Here is a 22,327-nt window from a genome sequence, read left to right as displayed (position 1 = left end):
TTTTTTCGTTCTCGAAATATGGCTACCGTTTGCTTTTGTTTTTGATATAGGTATCGTAACTGGTTATTCAGAATTGTCATTTACACTAATAATAAGCTTCATTATAGATGATTGAACAAAAGTAGTAATAAAAATGAGCTGTCATGAAAAAATAATTATAACTTGATATCTGAATGAATGATGATGAATGAGCCTTTTATAGACAACTTGGACCTAAAGTACAGGGTGGGCAAAATTCGTTGTCTACTGAGGGGATCTCGAGAACAATAATAAAGCAGCTAGAAGAACATGGACGCCACATTCTCTAGCTCTTTTTCCTTGACTAATCCAAAACTGAAAACAGATCCAGCCTAACGTTCATAGATTTTGAGTTATAAACAAAAATTAAGAAATTGCCATTTTTAATGAAGGTGAATAACTCGCTTATTTGAACTCGTGTTCGAAATCTGTTGTTACATTCTACAGGTACTTTTTTATCAGGAATTCGAATATGATATCAATAAATTTTTTGATCCAGTCATTTTCGAGATACAACAAGGATTTTTCATTTTTCAAATATAAGCTATAGTTGAAAGTTTTTTCATCTTGCTGCAATTTTTTTGCTGATTTCAAAAATGTATCATATCTTGCTATTCACATGAATGTTACACGATAAAAAAATTCACTACTTTTTCCTGCTTTTCGATTCTCTGTTGTATTATAAGTTGGCTGGGTTACCATAGCAACCGTTGAATATGCATTATATTTTGTGAACCTGAGCCTCTATGATTGAAATCACGGATTGCTGAATAAATATTTCGATGATTAATTTGCCATCGTAGCTGCTATTGATCTCGAGATCCCTTCAGTAGACAACGAATTTTGCCCACCTTGTACTCTTCAGGATCCATTTTCACCTCATTCGCACTTTCAGTGAGGGTAATAATTGAAAATTCGAATATGATAAATGTTTTCGCGAATTTTTCATTGATTCCATTATTGTTATTATTGGATCTATGAGGATTATAATCTTATTACTCTTTGGTATTGAAACATTTATCATATTCATTCACAGAAAAAAGTATTTATCAGTATTTCCTCATTTCGAATTTCTTTCTTGGTTATATTTATATATTTTAATTCCGTGATCTAAACTATGGAAATTATCGGGGATCTTTTGTAACCAAATATCAAGCTGAATCAAGGCCTGCTAGAAATTAATAATTCTTGAATGGACTATAGTTTAAACCATCATATCCTTAAAATTTGTCAGAAAAATTCGTCTACGCCAAAAAAGGCATACCTATCTTTTATGACAAGGGGATTACTATTTCGGAATCAGAATTTCATGTAGATTGAGAATACGATATGAAAATGGGGATAGTCCCATTTGAAAAAGCAGTGTGGTATCTTGTTTCGAACCTCCCTGTCCCTGAGTGGTATTGACTGTAGTCCAACATAATATTAGCTTATGCGCTAATTAGAGTCAATTCCTAAGAGTTATTGACAGATAGAGCACTGTTGACTTAACCCGTATACGAAATTGAAACATAAACTCAATAAAATATAGGATAAGAAAAAAAGTGAATATTACATGCTGAAAAATATTACAAACATTCAAGCTAATAGTTTTGAAAAATATCAAACATATCGTTATTCTCAAGCCCAAGGTCCGTTTGAAAAAACATCACTTATATTTCCCTTTGTTGTTGTTACATATAGGTACTAGGTGAGTTGTGAGGAACTCTTCATATTCTTGCCACGTATAGAAGCTATATCAAATGACCATTAAAATTTAAAATGTTTTGGTGTTCACTGTTCAGAAGAACCGATATCACAATTTTCATTTCCAATTTATGAGGTTCGATTATTCATCAGCACACATTGAAAAAACTGTATACAGGGTTGAGTTTCTACGAAAAATTGAACGAACCTAAATTTTCAGGGGGGGATTCTCGAAATTTTCAATACTTGCGCTTTTAAAGATGCACAATATTCATTTGAACTGAGAAACAAAAGTAATGATAGAATGAGGTTCTTGGTGAAAACCGAAAATCATCCAGTATAATATTTATGAAGAGAAGAAGGCTTGGTGATTTGATGTTCACCTGATATTCTTCAAGACCTCACCCTGTAGAAAACGAGTGGATATCACAATTTAATTGAATAAGAAAGGGTGTACGATTTTGATTTCAACTCCCAGCAAACAAAATTATCGAATAATTTTAATTGAAGGGCTGCCTATTCAAAAGTCAAACGTTCTCGATGGTTATCAGGATATGAGAATGTGCAAAAGTTTAAAATGATTAATTTTCTTTTTGATTGAGTCATCAAAGGTTTACAAAAACTCTTTATTGTCTCATTCCAAGTTTTCGGTCGACATTGAGAACAGTTCGTAAAATTTTGCACACTTCGTGTAAAAGTTTTAACACCCCGAAAATGGTCTCAAGGTAGGCAGAAAGTTGGAAATGAGACAATAGAGGGTTTTGGCAAATCTTTGATCACTTACCCGATATAACCTTAAATTCAATCAAATCGATGTAATCCATATTTTCACCTTACACGTGATCAATTTTTCTTATTTCTAGTTTCTCTTTTGTTCAACTACTTAAAACAAAATATACCATATTCAGTTCACACGGGCTGAAATGGCATAATGATACATCCATTTGAAAATTAGAAACGAAAAAAGAATTCAAACTGTTTCATATTGGTATGGCGATATATATCTGAGAAATTTAAAGAAACCCAATATGATATTGCTAAATGAATTCGTTTGGAAATAGCTGTTAGAAGTACGAAATCCCCTCGAAAGGAAGGCCATTTTCATTAAATACCGAGTAAAAACTTGAGAATGGACTATGTTTTAAAGATGAGGAATTTACTGTTATTGTCAACTTTATTGATTTATTCTGTATGTACATCGTTTTTCAATGCATGAAATACGCTGAAAATGTGCACGTTTCTACTAAATTATTTGGAATGATCGATTTTGAAATCTGATTTATAGAAATTGCGAATAACATAAATATTTTGAAAGAATAATTACCAGCCTGGAGAAGTCAATCATGTCTACACAAACAGCACAAATAGTACACGAATATGAATGTTATGTGGAACAACAACATAAAAATATGTTACCTACTTATGACAAGAATTAATATGCTTGAGCAATGGATCCACCGTTTACTTTATCAGTGGAACAAAAACAATGAAAATCATCACTTCTTCTTCTTACATATATTCTTGCAATCGAAAGGGATTGAATATATTCTCAGATGTTATATTATTCAAAATATAAGATCCATGAAATTTAGAAAATACATATAGGTTTTTGACTAAATAATTGAATTTGGAACTAATTCGTAACGTTACATACATATATGCAGGTATTTATTGTTTCATAGGTACGTTCAGTCTTCAGTCGTATCGTGACGTGACAAGGATAAAGTTATAGCGTTTTCTATTGGTAAAACTAGTGCTGCACTGGATCACAGAACATCAAATGTGAATAAGGATATCTTGGAGTTATTGCACTGTTTTTATAATATATATATATTTTTTTCATTTGTAAGGGTGGACAAACACGGACCTACGATGGACAAACGACCCTGAAATTTTTGTTTCAAAATTCGCATTTGGGGGTGCCAGCTTCACATATGCTCAACAAATGAAATCATTATTATTTCAGAAAACAAAATACTTAATTGTAATACTACACAGAAGGAATATTTCATTCAGAATTGAAAACCAGTCTTCTGTTACTCTTACAAAATTTTGTAAATAATATCTAATATTAAATTTGAAAAATCGCGATTCATGATAAAGGGGATGAAAAAATTGCTTCCAAATTTAGGGATGACAAAATCGTGAAAAAATCAATTTTTTCAAATTAGAACCCCATTTTTTTATGGCAGATATTGCCATAAAAAATATATATATACGTTAAAAAATAATGTGAGTGTATGCATCACAACCTTACCCTAAAGTGGATATTTTCTGAGTTATTCACAAAAAACTGTTTTTCGTCTTGAATTTTCAGCTATTTCTTTTCCCTTCACGCCAAAAAGATCAAATTTTCAGGAACTGTTATTTGAACCATGCTGTAGATTTTTCACCCCTTCTTGAAACCGACTTCAAGTTACTATTAGGAGAACCATGGCAAACTCTCGCAGTTATAACTAGAGAAGATGCTCAGTTTTGACCGTTGATTTCTAGACATTTATTTATACGTCTCAGGAATGCTTCGTGCGTTGCTCTTCTTATTTCATCGGGAGGAAGAGATCTGCAAAAGTGTTTAAAAACCAAATTGAGTTTCAAAACTATGAATCTAAAAATCTAAACAAACCTGAACGCATTTCTGACTCGTTCTATGCAGTCCTCTTTATCAGTCAGGGGAGTTGAGTAGACAATATTTTTTATCCTACCCCAAACATAATAGTCTAAAGGAGTTAAATCGGGAGAACGTGGTGGCCAAAGATGTGGACCATTGTCCGCCAACCATCGATCTTCAAATAGCCTGTAGAGGATATTTGACACATTGAGTGAATTGTGTGGAGGCGCGCCATCTTGTTGATACCATAAGTCATTATGGTTCTGTACTAGCGGCTCAATTATTTGAGTCAATATGTCAGAATATCTATATCTCCTAAGGGAGAACATTCTTTAAATAATGCAAACATGTGTAGTGTTCTATCTTACCAGTTAAAGTCCCATCATAAATGTGAACATCCAGAATTGCATTATTTTTGATGGCGCAAAAAACATTGAAACTCCAGGTCTCTTGAAAGTTCCATTGTCTGAAGTGGTGGTTGTTCTCTTCATCCCAATAATGACTGTTATGCCTATTGAAAGAACCATTCATTGTGAATTTAGATCCATCTGTTCAAATTATACAGTCCAAAAAGTTTTCATTCTCTTGAAATCGAATCATCATAGCTTCGCAAAACTCTGTTCTCCTGACGAAATCAGTTTCCTTCAAATGCTGCATTTTATGTTTTTTTAATATTCTCCAAACACTCGATTGAGATAATCCCAGATCAATCTCGGCATCTTTGAGAGAATTTTGAGGATTCACAGGAAAATATGCAAGAACTGTAATTTCGGTGTTCTCATCTTCTACTACACTTTTTTCTCTGTGTATAGATTTCTTAACGAAAGATCCGACATTTCTCAAGTTTGTCATGGTTCTGTTAATGGTATCTCTCGTTGGTCTGGGTCGGTCAGGAAACCTCTCAATGAACAGTCGAATCGTTCTATCTACAACTTTATTACATTCTCCATGAAGTAGAATGAGATTTAAATAATCTTCATTGGTAAAATTAGGCATAGTGATCGATTTTATAACTTAATACGAATTATCACCAAATTAATAGTAAACACAAAATGCTACTGAATAAAGAGGAATTTGGCAGATGTAATTAATGATATCAATCATTAAAAAAAAGAAATGTAAAACATGGTAAGTTTTTGCATATGGTTCATAAGGAATTATTTATTTATCACTGGAGAGAAAACCGATGGCCGATTAGTTGAAATAAAGAGGTTTCCGATACAAATTCGAATTAAAATTCGCCATCTATTTAGGAACAACCTGTAACTTTTTTCTCTTGCATATAAGGGGAGTAAAATCTAAAACATGGTTTGAGTAACAGTTCCTGAAAATTTCATCTTTTTGGCGTGAAGGGAAAAGAAATAGCTGAAAATTCAAGACGAAAAACAGTTTTTTGTGAATAACTCAGAAAATATCCACTCACATTTTTTAACGTAGATTCAATATCTGCCATAAAAAAATGGGGTTCTAATTTGAAAAAATTGATTTTTCACGATTTTGTCATCCCTAAATTTGAAAGGAATTTTTTCACCCCCAATATCATGAATCGCGATTTCGATTTTTAAAGTAGATACATCAATCTTACATCTTGAAAAATCCCAAAAATGAAAATTTTCCATCCAAAAACCTCGAAGTTATTCCTATTTCAGCGGAGCTCTATTTTCGATTTTTTTTCGAATTTTCCCGCTCAGAGAGAATTTTCCAACCTAAACTGAAAAATGTTACATCAAAATAACTTGAAATTTTCTACAGAATCTATTTCTGCAATAAAAAAATGGTGTTCTTATTTGAAAAACGGAAGTTGACGTCATTTCCGGAAAAACCGGAGGTGCTCATGCCTTGAAAATATTTTAGATTTCATCAGCATCGTGAAATACTTTTTTTTCATGAAAATACGTTCAGTAGTTTCCCGTATAAATATGGGTGAGGTTCCTCGTGAAAGAGCCTGTAGTATAGTACAAGTAGTATATGTAAAGGTGTAAGGAGAAGCATAAGGCATTCTTCGACAGCAGGAAAAAATTTACATTGTCCAATAGGATCTTCAATTTTTATGTTTTCATCCATTTGTGATTTAAATGAGTACTCATTCCAAATGTTCAATTCACTTTCTAAATTTTCATTGTTATACATATGACCGACCTTAGATGAGAAAGATTCAATATCTAGTAATTTTGAATTCTTCGGCAAAATATTGAACAAAGAAGAAAGCATTTCATGTTCTTTTGAGAATCTTGTTTCAAGGGCTGAAATCAGATGATCTAAATATGGGACGAATATATTTAACAATAAGGCGATCAGAAGCTCAGGGGGACCATGCTCCCTAACGCGGGTGCGCATGAGTATGGACAACATAAGTTCAATTCCAATTATTACGGAAATTCTAACCAAGTTCCAAGATCCCACATACATCATCATATAAAAGAATAACGACGAGAAGGATACACAAAATTTGATCAACACTAATCTTCTTAATGAAAATTAAAGTAGATATAGCAGTATCGTCGGCAGAACTCACGATATCAGTCAAAGAGATCATTTATGTAAATGATAAAAAGTAAAGGTCCAAGCACCGTGCACTTGATACTAATGTCTTGATAGCTGGGAAAAATGTTGATTTACTGAAAGAAGGATGTAACACGCTCTATAACTGCGTAGAAGACTGGTTCAAGAAAAATAATTTTACTATGAACACCAACAAAACAAATGTAATTATTTTTAGAGCTCGTCATTGGAAAGAAACAACTTCAGAGGTTTGTCTTGGCAACCAACATTGTAAAACTGTTGAGAGTACCAAGTTTTTGGGAATCATAATAAATGAATTTTTGAAGTGGAACGCACATATTGATTTTATCTTTCAATAAAGCTCAACAAAGTTATCTATGCCTTCAGAATTAGGAATAAGTTCGTCCATGAAAAAGTACTCTATTATGCTAACTCTTTGAGTCGCTTCTCAGGTATGGAATCATATTTTGGGGAATAAGTTCAACTGTGCAGTCCGTTTTTGTCAGTCAAAAAACACATACTAAGAATATTTTTGAATATAGTGTTTAGAGATTCCTGTAGGGGTAGATTCTGGGCATTGGGTGTACTTACAGTTTACGGTCTATACCTGCACGAGGGCCTTCTATATCTTCATAGAAATAAAAGTGAATTTCTTAAAGATAATACTAATTTTACATATAACACAAGAACTGCTAATATTACTTATCCACAACATAAGCTATCTCTAACTGAAAAGAATCCAGCATATATGTGCATTAGAATCTTCAACAAATTACCTCATAATATGAAAACGATAGAAAACTATAAGATATTCAAGGCGAAAACAAAGAAAGTTTTGATTTATTTGGAACCCTACAGTTTAGGAGATTATTTCATGTATGTAATTGTAAAACAATTAAATTGACACTATTTCATTTTGTATTTTTTCTGTACGTAAATTTAAAATAAAGAACATATCTACCTATCTGTAAACTCCTCTAAACTCTTTTTTGCCAGTCACCTTTTTCCCTACGTCATTTGCCACCGATGTTTGTTGATTTATGGTTTGTTTCGGTGGAGATTTCTTAAAACTTTTTCAATTTGATCTGGATTTTTTGCATTGATATGGGAAGTGTGACAATGTTGGCACCCTTAACGAATTATCAACATATCTGAGATCTGAGTGAAATTTTTTTTTCGGATATATCAACATATCTGAGATCTGAGTGAATTTTTTTTTCGGATAATTGACTATTCATATGTAGTGCTACTCGCATATAGTATAGTTTTTTTCGCATTTTCAGCATTAATCTGAAAAGGAATAAATGAAATCATTTTCAAAAATTTGGTCTTGGGTGCCATCATAAGCGCATATGTTTCCTATGATGGTATCGAACTGAAAATAAAATAAAATTCTGAGAGCGGTAAATAGCGAGCATAGACATAGAGGCATGAACTGAGCATTCCCTTTCCATCTGTGCATCAAAGATTATAGAGTTATAGTTATAGAGGCATATATTATAGAGATTATTAGTTATAATCTTTGCTGTGCATGAAATACGGTCAAAAGAAGTGACAGATAGGGACAGAGACAGTTTGTCTCTGACAGGGAGAAACTGAACAGGTAGTTCTCTTTTTCTAGAATTTTGATTGGTCCACACTCACGTCTATGCCAACAGAAAAGAGACAGGCGTTGGCCAGACGATAATTTCTCATAAACTAATATGCCATCATGTTTATTGGGATCCCCCTTATTATAAACTGATGTATAACCTCGTAAATTAAATATTTTCTTATCGTAAATTTATTATTTATTTTTACAATTCATGAAAAGTTAAAATTATTTATCGGAATATCGAATTTTAGTTTCCGGAAGACTCAGAATTATCGAAATGGCTCTTTTTTCCTTGGAAAATATCTATGTTATATACACTGCGCAAAAAAATTAACGCACATTCAGAAAATCTCAATTTTAATGAAAGTTAAATTATTTTTTATGTTCTCTCGGGAAGGTTTTGAACGAAACAAGACACATCAAATGGAAGAAAAAATCAGGATTTCACCGAATCTTATGTGAAAGAAGAGAAATGAACAATTTTCAAAATACTGAAATGCTGATAAGTGATTTAATACTTGGTATTTCCACCCCTTGCGTTGATTACAGCTCGGCAACGACGGTGCATACTCAAAATGAGTGATCTTAAAATGTTCTGATCTAATCCTTCCCAGATTTCTCCGAGTTGGATTCCTAAGTCATTAAGAGTAGCTGGATGACTTTCTGAACTTCTCAGCCTTCTATTGAGGTTGTCCCAAACCTGCTCAATCGGATTGAGATCTGGACTTCTTGCTGGCCATTCCATCCGCTGTCCTCCTTTTTAATTTTAAAAATTAAATTTTGAAAAAAATAAGTTTCGATAATTCGATTTGTACCTACAACTTGATGATCTCCTAAACACCCTGTACATTTTAGTTCCAAACATCAACAATAATAATAATAATAAGTTTATTCGCATAAATTCGCATAAATATACACAACAGAAATATCACAACCAAAGAATAAACAATATGACTCGATAAGTGCAAGAACACTTGTTTCGAGTTATTAACAAAGTGTAGAAAAAAGAAAAAAGAACTATGGATACATAAACTAATTAAACAGGGCAAGCAAACAGTCCAAAATATATATGACAACCGAGGGCATCACATGACACAGCCCCACCAACAGAGATCCACAGGCACACCACAGCAGCGAGAAATAACGTCCACCAGCAGCATGATCGAAAACGCTCGAACTTCCGGGTCCCACAAACGCTCACACCAGGTCACATACTTCAACTCCTCATTTCAACCAGATCAGCAACTCTCCCACGATGCAGCCCCATAATAAAAGATCTCAAACGCTTCCTGAACAGCCGCAACCCCCCGAGCAGCTGAGTCTCCTGAGGGATGGAATTGTATAGCCTCGGGGCAATATAGGAGAATGAGCGCTGTCCAACACACCTCCGTACCCGCGGCAGGATGAACAGTCTTCTTCGAGTCTCATAAGAGTGATGGGGTAGGAGTCTTTCGCCACAGTGATACCTTACGATGACACAATGTTATAAAATTTATTATACAGGGTGTTTCATTGGTGAATGAACATACGGTAACCTGAGCTAGAGCTACCCTAGGCGAGTTCAAAAAACTCATATACCTATATGATAGGTTTTATCAATTTCATAACCGAGATACAGGTTGCTTCATGTATTCACCTAAAATTTCAATATCTCATAACTTTTGAACCAACCAGTATATTATGAAATACGAATGTGCAATAAGTGGGACAAAAAAGCCAATTTGATCACAATGTACGATTTTTCTGAAGATTAGAGGAATTCTAAAATTCAATTTGATCTTTCCCTGGAGTTTCCTTTGAGCAAAATGACGTGCGGGACAATGAAATCTACTGAATCTCATTGAAAATTTTCTGCTCTTTTCAAATATCTCAATCAAATTCCAAAATTTCAATTTACAGCTTGAAAGAAGTCCCATATTTTTCAAATACGGACCTGGAATTTTTTGGAAATTTAAATGTAAATCTATAGACCCGCGTAAGTGAATCATATATTCCAAATATCAACCGGCTATACTGGTTGGATCAAAAGTTATGAGAAATTGAAATTTTAGGTGAATACATGAAGCACCCTGTATTTCGGTTATGGAATTGATTAGACCTATCTAATATGGGTTTTTTGGACTAGGGTAGCTTTAGCTCAGGTTACCGTATGTTCATTTACCAATCAAACACCCTGTATGATGAAAATATTGCAGATGATGGAGATTTCTTTGAAGAAAAGCTCCTAAGGAAAATATTAAAAGTAAGAAATATTTACCATTTTTTCCATGAATCTCAATATGTCATAAACCGTTGAGCTTTTACACAATGTGTGGTATACTATACTCTTGAAATTGCGATGAAATCAACTATCTTACGATGCAAAGATATACTGGGTGTGTTATTTGAAATAAGAAAGTACATGGTAGAGTGTTTCCAGTAAAACAGGAATTTGTAGAGGTTGAAAATATTTTGGGGAGAAACATCATTGTCAAAAATCTCTACATGCGATTTTAAAGCTTCCATCAGTCCTCTGAAGGAAGCTCTAATCTTAAAGGAGTTTGTTTATGAAACTGGCAGTTGGTGGTTAGAATGATAATAAGAGAACATTTTTAGAAGAATGAAATTTTCAGAAAATATTTTTGTCATGTTATACATCTTTCCCCGGAATCTTGATGAGCAAATTTCAGAGAATTCCCAAAAAAAAATCCCTATTTGAATTGAAATAGAAACCCATATTTGTTCATCGAATTATGGTTGTAATCCTAAAAACAAACAGAAAAATGGACCATTTTCGAGATATTCAGCAAATACCACGTTTTTACATTGAGCAATACATTCAATTCTAGTTTTTATTAGAATTATTATTATCTTTTTATCCAATAATTTAAAATAGAAAAAACACCAAGAATTCAAATGTTGATTAAAGTTTCGACAAGATGTCTGATTACTTGAATCTCATTCTTATCGTAGCGAGCGTACCGGTAGATTCGGGTGACTTGGGACAGCCCTGTAGCTTGGGACAATTACCCCTCTTGCAGATTTATTTGTTATTTCTTACCATTTATGAGTGAAGGAAAAACTTATAAGATTGTGTAGCGCCTCTTCGGTTAGTTTAACAAATAATTTCTGTTGAGTTTGTCGTGACCAGTGCGTTTAAATTGACGGGAAAAAAATAACGAATTCAGGAGAGTAAAAGCGCCTTTTTTATGGCCCTTATATACTTTCTAGTGCCCTGTACCTACATGCGATTCACTATTTTCATGTGTAATTTTTTTTCTGGATACGTGATTTAGTGGGATATGTCATGAAACAAGGTTGTTTACAAATCAAACGGCAACACTGATCTCATTAATTGATCATGTTGTTTCATAGGGTGACTAAGGACAATGCCGAATAAATACAAGCGACGCATTTACAGCAGGAAATAAGTCGATTTTTCTGAGGATATTATTACTGTAACGTTTTCTTCGCTTGATTAAAACGTCCAACTTATTAAAATTATTTATTTACACTTAATACACACTTATAACTCACAAACTAACTATCACACTACTATTTATTTCCACTCTTGTTTATTTGCACTAGTCGCTTGCACTGTTAGTGTACTTGTACTTGCCTACCTGCTCCTCCGCTGGGCTTATATAGGCGCCGGAAACATTCAGGTACCTTCGCGAACCTTTCGCGGTTATTCTGGAAGCTTTCGACCGCTCTGGTTCTCGAAAGGTCCGACCGCAAGGGCCGGACTGGTTACACTGTCCCCTCCTTAAGCCTGTTCTGTCCCAGAACAGATTTAGTGAATTCCTCCGAGGACCGTGGCGAAACCTGCACTCATCACCATTCCTACAGTAGCCATTCTGATGGAAGTAGCACTCCACAGTTTTTCCAGGCTCCCTGGCCCGCTTTGGGTTGAAACTGCACACCAGGATCCGTATACCAGTCCCCTGAAATACCACCTCCAGCATGCTTCGCACAACTCGCCAATTTAGCTGGTCCAATCCACAACCGAGCTTGGGAACAGCTAATTTCCTAACCCCAAAGCGTTGAAGGTCTTCTTTCAAGCTATGCAGTGCCGTCCATAGATTCTGATAGGTTGGCTTCTGATAGGAATGTCGCTTGGTGACTAGGTAATAAATGAACCGACCTTCAGCCTTCAATTTCAAAACTTTTCCGATTCTTGGCTGCTGTCGCAATAGTTGCTCCTGACGTCCAAATTTATTTCTGAATACTCTGGCTATTCCTTTGCTCATACGAAGGTCCTCCGCTACGCAATGAGCGAGAGAGTATTCCTCAGACACGGTAAAGAGATCTTGATGTACTTCCTGTGTAACGCCGAACCGTGCAACGCGTGTCTCACCATAACGATCCATAAACTTCTGGTAATCGTTGCTACCTTGCATCGGGGCTTCCACAAGACGTACCTCTTCTTTGTCCTGCGCGTACGGGGCTAATCGGTTGAAATGGACAACCTTTGGTTTTCCTCTGGGGAGCTTCCTTATTCGGTAAACTACATCATTTATCCTCTTGATTATTTCATACGGTCCCTCCCACTGTCTCTGCAGCTTTGGTGAAAAACCTTTCCTCCTTTGTGGATTATGTAGCCACACCAGATCTCCAGTGGTGAATCCACCTTCAATAGCCTTGATGTCGTATCGCATTTTCATTCGGTCACTTGCTTGCTGCATTTGATTGCGTACCTTGTCATGAATGTAATCCAGCTTGTTCCTTAATTTACTAACGTAGTCCTCCCCAGCTACGTCCTCTCCAGGCTTACATCCAAACTCTAAGTCGCAAGGCAGCCTTATTTCTCGGCCGAACATTATACTGGATGGAGTTTCCTTGGTAGATTCTTGAACCGAAGATCTATATGCCATGGTGAATAGATGTAAATATTCATCCCAATCCCGCTGGTTATCAGAAACTACTTTGGCTAGATGTTTTCCCATGGTCCGATTCATTCGTTCGACCATGCCGTCTGATTGTGGATGAAGAGGTGTAGTCCTTGTTTTATGAATCCCCAATTTGTTGCATACTTCTTGGAATAACTTCGACTCAAAATTTCGGCCTTGATCACAATGCAGCTCCAGAGGTATTCCAAATCTGCAGAAGAATTCTCTGACCAATTTATCCGCTACCGTACTTGCCTCTTGATTGGGAATACCGTAGGCTTCCACCCATTTCGTGAAATAGTCCATCGCTACCAAAATGTACTTATTTCCATGGTCTGTTTCGGGAAAGGGGCCAGCGATGTCGATAGCTACTCGTTCCATGGGAGATCCGACGTTATATTGCCTCATTGGTGCTTTTCCTTTACCATAAGGTCCGTTAGCAGCAGCACAAACCTTGCATCTTCTACACCAATCTTTAACGTCCCTCTTACAATTTAGCCAATAAAATCGCTGCCTGACTTTTTCCAACGTCTTGGTTATCCCGAAATGTCCACCTGAAGTTCCATTATGTAGTCTGGTCAGAATGTCTGTCACACGGCTCTTTGGCACAATCAACTGAAGTCTCTGCTCAGTTCCATCTTCATTTTCCCAACAACGTTTCAGAAGACCTCCATCAATCTTCAATGTTTCCCATTGTGCCCAATACGACTTTACATTCTGACTCAGTCTGGATACTTCTTCCCAAGTAGGTCGTCTACCGCTCTTCTTCCAACTCAGGATTACTTTCAAGTCGTTATCTTCCTCTTGTGCTCTTTGAATTTCTTCAGGTAGCCAGTCGTCTTCGATTACGGTGGTCCGCCTTAAATCGATCTTTTCTTCCAGGCGCGAACAATGGCTGCAATTCTCGGGACAAGGTCTTCTTGATAACGCGTCTGCATTGCGATGGCTAGTCCCCGCTCTGTGTTCAGTGTCAAAGTCATACTCTTGCAGCCTCTCAATCCATCTAGCCACTTGTCCTTCCGGGTTCTTGAAACTCAGGAGCCATTTCAAAGCAGCATGGTCCGTTCTTAGTAAGAATTTCCTTCCGTACAAATATTTGTAAAAATGTTCTACGGACTTGATGACTGCTAAAAGTTCTCTCCTGGTCACGCAATAATTCCGTTCTGGTTTGGACAACACCTTGCTGAAGTACCCGATGACTCTTTCCTGTCCATCCTGGACTTGCGATAGAACGCCGCCAATGGCTGTATTACTGGCGTCGGTGTCGAGCACAAATTTACCTTCAGCCCTTGCGTAACTCAGAACTGGAGCTGTGACCAGAGCCTTTTTCAATCGTTCGAAGGCTTCAGCGCAATCATCGGACCATATGTACTCCTGTCCATCTTCCGTCAATTTCGTCAGCGGCTTGGCAACGTTGGCAAAACCAGATACAAATCTTCTATAATAAGTGCAAAGGCCTAAGAAACTCCGCAACTCACTCTTGTCTCTCGGTATAGGCCATTCCTGCACTGCCTTGATCTTATCCGGATCAACTTTCACACCTCCCCGTGAAACTACGTGTCCTAAATATTTCACTTCTGTTCGAAACAGATTACACTTTTTAGGACTTAGCTTTAGGTTGGCATCACGAAGTCGCTGGAAAACCTCGGATAGGTTGTGTAGGTGATCTTGAAATGATTTTCCCACTACTATTACATCATCAAGATACACCAGACAAGTTTTCCAGGAGAGCCCTCTCAATATTGTCTCCATCAGACGTTCAAATGTGGCAGGAGCATTACATAGACCGAAAGGCATGACTTTAAACTGCCACAGACCTGTTCCAATACTGAAGGCAGTTTTTTCTTTATCCTTTGGATCCAAGCCAACCTGCCAATATCCACTCTTCAGATCCAAGGTGGAAAACCAACGTGATCCCGAGAGTGTGTCCAGGGTATCGTCAATTCTCGGTAAGGGGTAGCTGTCCTTTTTCGTGGCCTGATTGAGCTGCCTGTAGTCTACGCAGAATCTAGTGGTTCCATCCTTCTTTTTCACTAATACAACGGGCGATGTCCAGGGGCTATCGGACGGTTCGATTACACCTTCTCTCGCCATGTCTTCAATAATCCTTTCAGCTTCTTCTCTTTTTGCCAGAGGAAGACGTCTAGGATGCTGTCGGATAGGTTGTGCATCACCAGTATTGATCTTATGCTGCACAACATCGGTTTTCCCTGCTTTTCCATCCGTAGCAAAAACGTCGGAGAACGTTTGAACCAATTTCCTCACTTCGAGTAGTTGATATCGGTCGAGCTCTTGACATTTTGAAGTGAGGAGGGACACCAGTTCTTCAGAATTCCTTTGCGATTTTGAGACATCTGCAGTACTTATTCCACCCGAAATATGGTACACAGGTACACCACGTCCAATCAAGGTATCCTTCTTCAGGGTGACTGGAAACATGTTGACATTGAGCAATCGGATGGGAATGCTGTCTCTTACCCTTACCAAGGTCTTCCCAAGTAATAGTCCTTTAGCTAAGGTTGTATCGTCAGAGGGCTCAATTACTCTCACGCAGCCACTCCTCGTTACATCCTCACATCTACCAGTCACTATGCCTTCAGTTCGGCCCGGCAACGTGATGTCCTCGGTCAGTCGAATCCGATATATCTTGTCGTCCACATCATTGAATGGAATCTCTTCACTTCCTAGCCGAAGTACATCACTCTTCATATCCAATTGACATCCAAGCTTCTTAACAAGGTCCAATCCCAGAATAACTTCTTCCGTGATTCCAGCTACCAGAACTTCGTGGCTAACTGTTGTGTTTCCCAATTCAATAGTGGAGACGATCGATCCATAAGTCGGTATTTCCTGTCCAGATGCAGTTCGAAGTTTGATCCTAACTGGGCGAATCTTGAATCCTTCAGCAATTTCTGGACGCACAATGGTTTTAGTCGAGCCAGTGTCTACGAGTATTTTCACACTTCTATCATTTATCTTTCCTGGGATAACTATGCTTGATAAATCCTTAGACATTATTCCTCGGATTATCACTTCGGGGGCATTTTTGGCTTGGGTCGATTTATGCCCCTTATCACCGACCCCTTTTAGTTTCCCTGCTGAGACTCTTTTTCCAATTCTGGACAGTTTCGCTTAAAATGCCCACTTTTGTTGCAGTTCCAGCACACAGCATCCTTTTTCCTAACTTGTGATATTCTGCGGATTTCTTCTCTGACAATGTCCTGAATAGATCGGTCTGTGTCTTGGACTTGTCTTACACGAAGGTGTCCTCTATGTGAAGCTTGCTTTGCTGCCTCAATTTCTAAAGCCTGGGCTAAGGCATCATCAATGGTTCTAGGGCGTGCTAGTCTCAGGGCTTGTTGTATTTCGCTATCCTTTATCCCATCCACGAATGTCTGGATTGATAGCTGTTCCAGGAAGCTATCTGGAGCAGATGGATAAGCCAGCCTGACTAATCTCGCCACATCAGCTTCAAACTCCTGGAGATTTTCCCCTGTTTTCTGCACTCGGTTCTTTATTTGTGCATGGTATACTTGTTGTAAATGAGCATCACCATATCTCATCTGAAGTTTCGATGTAAGAACTTCGTAACAGGCTTGTTGACTCTCCGGGATCGTCTGCAGAATGTTGAGTGCCTCTCCTCGTAGAGCTATTATTAATGCCGTGGCTTTTTCGTTATCGTTCCAATTGTTCGCCAGCGCAGCAGCTTCAAACTGTTTTTGGTATGTCGACCAGGGTATTTTTCCATCAAAAGTTGGAGGCTTGATCTTCATTCTACTACCTTCGCCGTCATTTTCCGCTTTCGCTGTGCTGTAGGGTGTTGAAGCCAGAATATCTGTTCTGTTTGACATTCTTTTCAAGGAATCTATGAACTTGGAATGATGTTCAATTATTCCTGCCATTTCTTCAAACTTTCCGTTAACCTTGTCAAACTTTTCATCAACTTCGTCAAATTTTCCACTCACTATATCGAATCTCCCGTCCACTTTATCGAATTTTTCATTTATGGTTTCCAGTTTCTCATCCAATTTGTCTGTAAGTTGACTCACCACATCATTACAATTCTCCCTAATCTGGTCCATTTTCTCATTCAATTTCTCATCAATTTTCTCATTTAATCTTCTGGAATTTTCTTCCATTTGTTCATTCAACTTACATGAGTTCTCGTCCATTTTCTCATTCAATTTTCGAGAATTTTCTTCCATTCTTTCGTTCATCTTACTCAAAAGTCTCCATTGCGTTCTGTAATCTTGTGGTCACTGGCATGAACAAATAACCGAAAATATTTATTTAATTCGAGCGATGTTTCACCTCACACGTGACACCAATGTAACGTTTTCTTCGCTTGATTAAAACGTCCAACTTATTAAAATTATTTATTTACACTTAATACACACTTATAACTCACAAACTAACTATCACACTACTATTTATTTCCACTCTTGTTTATTTGCACTAGTCGCTTGCACTGTTAGTGTACTTGTACTTGCCTACCTGCTCCTCCGCTGGGCTTATATAGGCGCCGGAAACATTCAGGTACCTTCGCGAACCTTTCGCGGTTATTCTGGAAGCTTTCGACCGCTCTGGTTCTCGAAAGGTCCGACCGCAAGGGCCGGACTGGTTACATTACGTTATTTTCACAAAGATATCACTAAAGATATCAAAGTTCCCTTTTTCGTTTAGTTTTTTTTTTTCATTTGAGTTGCAATATATTTACTTTGACTGAAATAGGGGTTTATCATTTGATTTCCTTTCCGGATTTCAACTATATAATCCCGAATTATTACTTTTTAAAACTATACACCGCCCCAAGTCACCTATTTCATTTAAGAGTTGAGAAATCAATGGATTTTAACTTGTGTCCCAAGCCTCCCAAATCGGTGGGTGACTTGGGACAAGTATATATATATATATATATATATATTTTTTAATTTGTATTCGAATTCTAAAGCATTGCATATATGTTACGGCTAAAGATGAACATAAACTCAAGATTAGCCGGCTAAACTTAGATTCAGCTTCAGGTATTTGCTAATGTTAGTTTCTTCTATCTTTAGCCGGCTAAACTTAAGTGTTACCACACCCTACGGCTAAAAATGTAGAAGCTAATAGAAAAGAAGAAAAGTATCGGCAAGGCTTGAGGGGCGCAAATCTTCGGCAATTAAAATAAATTAAAGAAATGTGAGGGTGTTCTACAAGCTCTATGACAAACTTTTACAGATGGTAGCTGTGCTTATTCTGAACATTTTTTTTCTATGAACATAAGTTTGAAAAAGTTTTTTTTCATGTTTTGATTAAGTAGGCCGGAAGAAAATATCGGTTGATATGGTAATTGACGTTATTTTGCTTATTCATTCGACACTTGTTTCACTGAGGATGGTATCAACAATAACCATAATGAACATGTATGGGCACTTCAGAATCCATATGTCATTAGACTAAGACGATGTCAGATGAAAGATTTGAAAGATCAAATGCTTGTATTTTCTAAACAAAAACGAATCGGATATATGTTCTGTGATGTATTTCACCAATTTATATTTATTCCAATAGTATGATTGGGACGAAAACTCGTTTGTATTTTATATATTTATTTCAGGTCGCAGTTACACTCTGAATGAATCTCTTAATCCTACGTATTATGTTAGGCACATGTGTTTCATTCTTATCTGCTGCGCAGATTCGCCAATATATAACAATACTTCCCTCTTTAAAATATCAATAAACAAAAAAAAATCAATTCACAATATCCTCAACAACATATCCTGCCAAATACCACACAATTCAATACATTTCTATTTACTACATATAGTAAAGGATACTTCAAAGTAAATAAGTTCTAAACATAAGTTAAACGCTCTACAGGTCTAATATTTCGTCTTGGTCTCGTTATTACATTACTTTCATACTCGGAAACCAACTCATCAGATCTCTCAGGTAAATCTTGATTCACTTCATTTTCCTCATGAGAAACCTCACCTGGATCAAGCAACTCGCTATTAATCTCCCCCGGAAGTGCCAAAGCATCAGAAGACATGGGAATAATCTGATCCAAGTGACGTTTCCATGTTACATTTCCCAACTCTGGAATGTGAACCAAATAAGTTGATTTACCTATTCTCTTGTCAATAATAGCTTTGATCCAAGTTGGTTTTGATGCATTTCTATGATCTTTTACCGTTACTTTTTCACCCCGACAAAATTCAATATTTCTTTTTCCTCTATAGTTTTCTATTTGTGTGAGTTGATTATTTTTAACGGTTTTCTGGAGATGTTCATTTGTTTTATCACTCGGTAACAACAAATTAAAACGTGTACGGAGTTCTCTATTGAACATTAGACTCGCAGGTGAACGCCCAGTGGTGCAATGAACCGTATTTCGAAAATCAAACAGAAAATTGTTCAGTATCTTGTTTATATCTGAGGATTCGTTTTTGCCAAGAGCAATGAATTTTTGATTGATTTCACCGCATTTTCAGCTTGACCATTCGAAGAAGGGTGATAGGGTGGAGAGGTGATGTGTTCTATACTGTTCAACTTGAAAAATTGTTCCATATGCGATGAAGTGAAATTAGGAGCATTATCAGAAACAATAGAACGCGGTAACCCAAACCGAGCAAAGCATGATCGTAATGCGTCAATAGTCGCTTTAGAAGTAATAGAAGTCATCGGAAAAGCTTCAATCCATTTAGAATGAGCGTCGACTATAATGAGGAAATATCGGTTCAAAAATGGGCCCAAATAATCGATATGTAATCTGGACCACACTTCCCGCGGCCACGGCCAGTTATTCAAAATAGCTTTATTAGGGTTATTTTTATGTATCAGGCAATTTTCACATTCTTTACATAGCGCTTCAATATCTTTATCTAATTTAGGCCACCAGAAATATGATCTGGCCAAACTTTTAGATTTCACGACGCCCATGTGAGATCGATGGAGATCTCTCAAAATTTCGGCCCTCAGTATAAGAGGGATAATCAAACGATTATTCCATAACAAACAATTTTGTTCCACCGTTAGTTCGTTCCTAATTCTGTGAAAAACTTTCAAATTGTCCTCAATTTTGTTCGGCCAAGCGCTTCGCAAAAATTTTATGACTTGAGATAGAATATAATCATTTCGGGTTTCTTCTTGTACTCTACTGAAGTCAATCGGAAAGTGGGCATTATTTTGGAAATAATTGATATAATTCACATCAACATTTTCCCAGACAGAATTCTGTTCTGGTTGCGGTAGCCTGGATAGTGGATCAGCTAGATTTTCAGTTGATCGCACATATTCAATAGTATATTGATAGTTACTCAAAATGATAGCCCACCGGCGAAGACGATTTGCGGAAAACTGCGGTATACTTTTTTTCGGATGGAAAATTGATGTGAGAGGTTTGTGGTCAACTACAAGTGTGAAGTGGCGGCCATATAAATATTCATTGAATTTACAAAGCCCAAATATAATGCCGAGGCCCTCTTTCTCAATCTGTGCGTATTTGATTTCCGCTTGTGACAATGTTCGCGAGGCATAAGCTATTGGTTTTTCCGTGCCATCAGGAAAAGTATGTGTAATAACCGCCCCGACGCCATAATTTGACGCATCTGTGATGAGTCTTACCGGTAGATCTGGGTTATAGTGAACTAGGACATCAGCCGAAGTTAATATTTCTTTTATTTTTCTGAAAGCTCTCTCACAATTGGCTGACCAACGCCATTGTACCCTATCCCTCAACAAATTATACAACGGGTGTAAAATCGATGATAGATTTGGCACGAATTTTCCGTAGTAGTTCACCAAACCAAGAAATGATTTGAGCTGTGAGATATCTTTTGGCACCGGCGCTTTATTGATAGCCTCGATTTTCTCCTGACAAGTATGCAAACCGGTTTTATCAATTTGATAACCCATATATGTAATTTTTGATTTGAAAAATTCGCATTTATTGACGGAAATTTTGAAACCCGCATCCTGTAATCTCTCGAATACTTTCTCCAACCTCTCGAGATGTTCGGCTCTATCCTTACTAGTAACGACTATATCGTCAATAAAAATTACAACACCATCTACTCCTTGTAACAACGATTCCATCAACTTTTGAAATTTAGAGGGAATACTTGCTATTCCGAAAGGAGCTCGAGTATAACGAAATAAACCTTTGTGAGTTGTGATAACTACAAGATTTTTCGAATCTTCTTCAAGACATACCTGGGTATAAGCATTGGCTAAATCTAATTTCGTGAAATGTTCACCGCCCTGAAGGCTAGCAAAGAGTTGTTCTATGCGAGGCAAAGGATATTTATCAATTTCGATGTGAGGGTTAAGTGTTACCTTAAAATCTCCGCACAGTCTTACTGAACCATCTTTTTTAATCACGGGCACCACTGGCGTTCCCCACGGTGAATAATCAACTGCTAATCCAATGGGCTTTGCCCGCGTGGGTTCGGATCCCATCCTCGTCGCCACTTGTGATGTATTTCACCAATTTATATTTATTCCAATAGTATGATTGGGACGAAAACTCGTTTGTATTTTATATATTTATTTCAGGTCGCAGTTACACTCTGAATGAATCTCTTAATCCTACGTATTATGTTAGGCACATGTGTTTCATTCTTATCTGCTGCGCAGATTCGCCAATATATAACATGTTCATAGGAAAAAAAATGTTCAGAATAATCACAGCTACCATCTGTCAAAGTTTGTCATAGGGCTTGTAGAATAGCTTGTATAATCAAACTATTCATGCAATTCATTTCTTGTATGAATTTCACATACTTTTTCAATAGCAGAAAAGCATTCTGTTGAGCAGTTGCGAAATTAAGAATGAACATATATTGGTTTCTACTGTGTCTCAACATAATCTTATTAGCGAATCTGAAAAACTAAACGCCTCATGACAAAATTCAAGAAGAACATGCTATTTTGAGTGTGGGGTAAAACTCTAGAGTTAAGGGTTATCTTTCATCTTGTAATTATTCATAATTCGCAAATTCGCAAAGGAATTGAATGAGCCAAAATACCAAAAGTCAAATTTTGGGGAAATATAAGTGTCAGATA

The 22,327-nt window shown here is 36.8% G+C and overlaps 1 protein-coding gene across 2 annotated transcripts in view; it reads right to left on the bottom strand.

Annotated features, from left to right (window-relative positions):
* Positions 1-22,327, bottom strand: part of LOC123311555 (protein spaetzle 5) — a 68,437-nt gene that overhangs the window by 34,557 nt on the left and 11,553 nt on the right. The window contains exon 1 of one of the 2 annotated variants that reach the window (XM_044895593.1): positions 3,029-3,179. The exons of the other annotated variant lie outside the window; for it this stretch is intronic. Coding sequence (XP_044751528.1) covers positions 3,029-3,049 — 21 coding nt within the window. The 5' untranslated portion in view covers positions 3,050-3,179. Of the gene's footprint in view, positions 1-3,028; positions 3,180-22,327 lie in introns of those variants that run through there. 2 annotated transcript variants of the gene reach the window in all.

Source organism: Coccinella septempunctata, chromosome 4, assembly GCF_907165205.1.
Source record: "Coccinella septempunctata chromosome 4, icCocSept1.1, whole genome shotgun sequence".
Classification (NCBI taxonomy): Eukaryota; Metazoa; Arthropoda; class Insecta; order Coleoptera; family Coccinellidae; genus Coccinella; species Coccinella septempunctata.
Note: the sequence above shows the minus strand (reverse complement) of the source record. Positions and strands in the feature narration are given on the sequence as shown.